At 40.0% G+C, this 6,000-nt stretch overlaps 1 protein-coding gene across 10 annotated transcripts in view; it reads right to left on the bottom strand.

The window, feature by feature from the left end:
- Positions 1 to 4,019: 4,019 nt before the first annotated feature.
- Positions 4,020 to 6,000, bottom strand: part of ZNF521 (zinc finger protein 521) — a 293,634-nt gene continuing 291,653 nt past the window's right edge. For all 10 annotated transcript variants that reach the window (XM_081919941.1, XM_081919942.1, XM_081919944.1 and 7 more), the window contains one exon: positions 4,020 to 4,860. In XM_081919941.1, the coding sequence (XP_081776067.1) occupies positions 4,831 to 4,860 (30 nt within the window). In that variant the 3' untranslated portion in view covers positions 4,020 to 4,830. The remainder of the gene's footprint in view (positions 4,861 to 6,000) is intronic.

Genomic DNA, 6,000 nt, shown 5'->3' with positions numbered 1-6,000 from the left:
CTCATCTTCCATTATCCCGGCAACTCAGTGAAAGGAACATCGCAGAGAGAATGTTCCATTTGCCAGTAAAGCGTAAAGGCCCCTTGAACGATAATTGAGCAGTAATGTATGAAGGAATGCATTAGAGTGGAATCAATGTTATATTCTTGTCTGTGTGGCCAAGATCTTTCCATGGAGTCCTTCGCATTACCTGAGATGCATGCTCACCCTCCCAGCCCCAGTACACTGTGGCAAGTAATATTCTGTTTTCATACCAAGTTATTTCTAATTGTCGCCAATTATGAGTCATTTGCTTTTAGGTGTCTTGCCTGTCACAATATTAACATTTCTAAAGCTTTCCCTCTGAAGGCTGCGAAAATCTGTTGTGACATCTAAATAAGGAAGCATTCAATCAAGGTGTGAAGTAATTGTTAATTTTTCATATAAATAGATGGTCATATGTGGGTATATAAGGTACAGCTCTTTCTCGTCTTTCTTGAGGACAGTGTCTCAGAGAGGATAAAAGCAAAAGGACAAGTGCATTCCTTGTGACAGGATTATAGTTGAGTGGAGAATGTTCTAGCACTTTTAAAGAGTCAATAAGTATTTGCAGAGGGTAGCCGTGTTAGTCTCTCGTGGCAGAAATGGTCAACAATTGTGTAGTACCTAAAATACTTAAAAATATATTTTTATGACACAAGCTTTGTAGATTTTTTTTGGACTTTTGTGGCCCATTTTGTCAGAGGCATGAAGTGAAATCTTAGTGTTGGCAGGTATATAAAGGAGAATATTGTAAGGTGAGGCTTGAATGGCCCCACTGAAATCTGAAAGACCAAAGGCCGCTCCTGCTTGGTGCAAACTATTACTATTAGATTCTAATGGATGATTGAATATTGCTTTATTTGATATAGGTTGTTTATTTTAAAATTACTTTGACATTTTTTATTGGATCAGTTTGTTACTATTAATGTTTGATGCTTTATTGTGTTTTTATATGTGTTAGAAGCTGCCCAGAGTAGCTGGGGAAACCCAGCCAGATGAGTGGGATATATTATTATATTATTAACTAACTAACTAACTAACTAAACTAGATGGTCTGACTCACTATAACACAACTTCCTATGTCCCTAGTTTGTGTCTGGGCCTATGGTTTGGAAAAAGTGAGAGTTAACTCCTTGTAAATTCCTTTTAGGGGCTTATGCAGCAGCTAAGCCACTATGGGGACCAGAGGGCACCCCAACAAAGTCCACCTCATTCGCTCCTCCTATCTTCACAAGCTTATTTAGCTATCTGGTTGAATAGTACAGCCTGTGAACAGGGACTTCTGCTTAGCCTTCCCACTCTTTATGCCAAGTAACAGGCATTCTCATTCAATAAACCTGTGGCCTGCTTTGCATCCAGCATGTATGTCTCCTGTTCTTCCCCCCCCCCCTGGTCTCCTTGATGCTGGCACAATTTTACTTTCCCCTTTCTCATTACGGTGGCTCATTTTAGCTTCAGTGGCCCACTGGGGAAGCTAGCATACCAGAGACTAAGCACATTCATACGGAGTCTCTGTATTTCTCCCTCCTCCCCACCTCCTGGTTCTGCAAACTGATACCCCAATCTTGTTCTGTTTGCTAAATGCTCTGATAAGCCCCCATGGAAGACTCAATCCTCATTGGGAAGGTTGAATGTCTTTCATAATCTCTTTAAACAGCTTTTTAGGGTATCACCGAGAAACTGGGAACTAATGAGAAAGGTAAATGGATTCAGGCATTTGATATGAGTGACTCGCTCTTCAAACCAGGAGTTGAATGTGACCAGAAGACTTCTATTCCCTAGCCCTGAAAGGCAGGACTAATCGATGCACAAAGCTACCATCACATTTGCTGTTGCTGTGTTTACTGTGTTACTGTATTTACATAACTAGAAATTCAACAACCTTGCGTGTTTTGCAAGCTGTCATGACATAAGAAGCAAGTAATATGCTATGTTTTGCTTGCTAACATATTTTTGACATATTTTAGCTTTTGATTATAAGATTGCATCTTTCCCAGCTACCATCTGTCTCAACTCAGTGGCACAAACACAGTGGGGTGTAATATTTCTAACATACTTGAACTTGACGAAAAACATGCTATTTACAGTTTTAACCAATATGTCCCGCTTTCACACATGAAGGCTGAAATAAATGCCTGCACTTTTGCAAAAGGTATCTGCCATGAAGAAAGAAGACATAATCAGATCCAATTTGGCAGAGATGAGTAACATATTAATGGAAATGAAAGCGGAATGGGTGTCTGAGTTATTATAAATAGAAGCTGGCATTGTACTTGCAGTGTATGCACAGTTGCCCATGTTTATCCTTTTGTCAGCACAAATGAGATTTTCTTAGACTACTTTTTAAAATCCCATATTCTTTTTTTTGTGTTCTTGGCAAACGTATGCCTAAAATTCTCAAGGCTGGAGAAAGAAACATGGCACATTTTTTCCTTGAAATCTCTTGCAAGCAGCGGTATTTTGAAAACTTTGTTTCCAGCCCTCCCATCTGTGGAGATTCAGAATGTGACACTCAGCAAACTGGAAATCACACTTAAAATCTACCCTGACAGGAAAAGGCCAGCAACTCTTTGTGGTATCACATTGTGTAGCTCTAACCACTGCATAAGGATTCCAGAAACACTGTGCAACAAATGCAGAGAATAGATTTGGGGTGAACATTCATTGCAGCATATCTGAGGACCAGCAGCAACAGCAAAACCCTGATAGTACATCCTTCCTTTACACATACTTGGGACAAACAGGTTAATGCAGTTCTCAGCAACACTTCTCGGCTGGCTTTGAACAATCCCCCACAGGAAATGTAAGGCTGGAGTGCTCACTGAAGCGCTCTCTCTGGCCACGTCCTCTACTGCCATCTCTGTCAGCAGTGAGGACAAGGGACTGGAGGGTAGAGGAGTCCATGTCAATGCTGTGGCTGGAATTTAACAGGGTTGCCACCTCTGTTTGGGGGGGGGGGGGAGAGAACCGGCTACCGCTCCCTTCATAAGATAATCATTTAAGCGCACGAGCTTCCAACAGTGTCTGAGGCTGGAATAGAAATGTGAAAATACTGAAAGGAGAGAAAGGGGAAGCAAAGGCTACAATCCTAAGCATACTTGTTGGGCAGGAGGGACTCAGTATGCCGTTAAAGCCAGATCTATCAAACTCTCACTTTCCAAAATAGTATGCGAACTTTGCATTGCAGGTCTCCAACCAATATTTGCAAAAATGCATATATATATATATATGAGGAAAGTATGCGTGAAAATGATGGTCTTAGTTAAACTTACACAAAAATGCATTATAATAGGAAAAATTGCTTGCAAAAAAATAGGTACTGTGTATAAAACTGTTTCTTAGGCGAACTTTGTCCTAAAATGTTGATGAGGATTAAAAAAGTGGGGTTTTATTTTAATTTCTGCAAAATACGGAAAACTGAATTTAAGATTGGAGAATGAGCAACTGAGAGAACTGAACTTGACAGATTCTTCCATCCTCACTGGGGAATAAATGCACTGACCTCAGTGAAATTTAATTCTTCTGAGTAAACACATTAGGACTGCACTGTAAAACAGAAACACCCAGACTTTTTAAAAAACTGGACAAATGGCAGTCACAAAGTTCAGGACAGGCATGAGTAACACCGATGTTGTTGGACTACAGCTCCCATCATCCATGACCATTGTCCATGTTGGGCTGCCATCAGCCCAAGCCACCAACTCCCAACAATATCTAGAGGGCCACAAGTTCTCCACCCCTGGTTTAGGAGATTGACTTTTGCAAGCTCTGGATTCAGATCACTTACCACAACAATCCTGGTATTTTTCTAAAGAAATATACGTCTTAAACAATAACAAATTTAAATTAGAACTTGAGAGGCAGTAAGAGCCTGATTTCTGGGATCCTGTGTGATGTGAAGGGGAAAATAATTTGTTTATTTATGAGTCAAAATTAAGTTGCAAAAGGAGAGCAGGTTTGTTTGTATCTGGGACAAAAAGCACAGCCACGCTGTAATGTAATGGTAAACTGAATTTATTTCCTCTTGGAAAACCATTCCAGTAATCTCCAGGTTCAGACCGCAGAGTAAACATTAATAACAGTAACATACAGGTTAGTTCAACTGATTCAAAAATTTGGCCATGTGACGTCATTAAGGAAAAGTCTTGAACACTCAAAAGCTTCAAATGGTATCCAGGGGGAAAAAAGTTTCTTTGACAATCTACATAACAACTATTGCATATATGGTAATGCTATCTGTCATATCGCAAGGCTTACAAATATATATATACAGGCCATATTCAGCTGGGGGGTCAGTTTGGAGAGAATCTGTTCGTTTTTATTTATTTTTACTTTTGCAAGTATCTTCAACAATAAAAATACTCTTGAATTCATTTGCTTGTATACCAAAAGAGAAATTGTAGACATAAGCTGGAATGAAAGGAAAGCCAAATAGGGTTATAATGTATTAGTTTTTTTCTCCTGTTTCTTCCTTGAAAATAACATTTGTCTTAAGCCTTTTTTCCCTTTATACGGTATTCTTCTTTTAATCCTGCTTGAATAGGGCCCAAGTCCACTTGTCTTTATAAGACCATTTTAGTATCAGACAACATAATACATGTGCAACACTTTATATACAAGAAGTCTCTCCGGTGCTCAAAAGTTCAAACACATGAACATCCAACAGTTTTGATAATACAAGTTTTATGGTACAATACAATGTTTCTGAATAATATACATTAACAATGAAAGTCTCGTGCAAAGAGTTAAACATGTTCCCTTTTTTTTTTGTCCCGCAAAGAATCGGTTCCTGAAGAACTGGGCCTTGCACTAACTGCTATGTTGGGTCATTGTATGATTCTGCAAGAAAAAAAGGAGATATGTGGTTATTGTACAGCCAAGGAAACAAAGCACGGCCGCAAAAAGAACATATAGCTGCAATGCTTAAGTGGCCTATTATAGACACTTTGATGTTGCTTTGTACAGTGGTACCTCAGGTTAAGTACTTAATTCGTTCCGGAGGCCCATTCTTAAGCTGAAACTGTTCTTAACCTGAAGCACCACTTTAGCTAATGGGGCCTCCCACTGCTGCCACATCACACATGGATCTTATTCCGGAGGATGACTCCTGTTCTCATCCTGAAGCAAAGTTCTTAACCCAAGGTACTATTTCTGGGTTAGCAGAGTCTGTAACCTGAAGCGTATGTAAACCAAGGTACCACTGTATTGCACACTGGAATCATTTCTATAATTTTCATCTTATGTACTTCAAAGTACATTAGGTCAAAGTCCAAGACAGTACTTGCCTAAATGGCCATTTGTGAATATGTTGGTTTCGGCCTATAATGTAGAAAACAACAACAGACCGTGCAAATATCTGGGGGTGATTGCCAGTGAATGTGGCATGGCCCTTCCTTTTGTGAGAATGCTTAATATCTACATAAGTATCTTTTCAGAAGGCCACTGATATGTTGCAGCTGAGCCTAGGACAAATCTCAGTATAATAGTTCTTTGTGTGGATGTCTCCCTAGGTATCTTTTCAAGAGGTCAGTAGTACGTGGCTAGTGAGTCTAAGGACAAAACGAAAGTTTGAGAAGAATCCTGAAGGAAGACAGAACCTACAGGTACTTAGTAGGGAATAAATCCCACTGAACTTTATGGGAGTAACTGTATGGGAATTGAAGGTGGGCCTTCAGTGTGTGGAAGGTGGTCTGCTTGCACAATAGGATTTCTCACCCACTCCTCCCTGCTGGCTCCCACAACTTGCTCTAGAGGGTTGGGGGGACCCCCAGAATAGATTTAGGGTATATGTGTGCAGCATGTGGGGGGGATAGTTTTACTGTGAGAGTGGATCTTATTCCCCATGTGCATATACCCAATGTATCATAAGGCTGAATTTCACCCATGTTTAGGACTGAGTTGCACAGTGTACTAGTCGCTACAATACCTCAACAAGGGCTCTGCCTGCTGACTAACAATCTAAAAGGTTAAAAAGCACAA

Source organism: Podarcis melisellensis, assembly GCF_964234715.1.
Source record: "Podarcis melisellensis genome assembly, chromosome: 7".
In the NCBI taxonomy this organism is placed as follows: domain Eukaryota; kingdom Metazoa; phylum Chordata; class Lepidosauria; order Squamata; family Lacertidae; genus Podarcis; species Podarcis melisellensis.
Note: the sequence above shows the minus strand (reverse complement) of the source record. Positions and strands in the feature narration are given on the sequence as shown.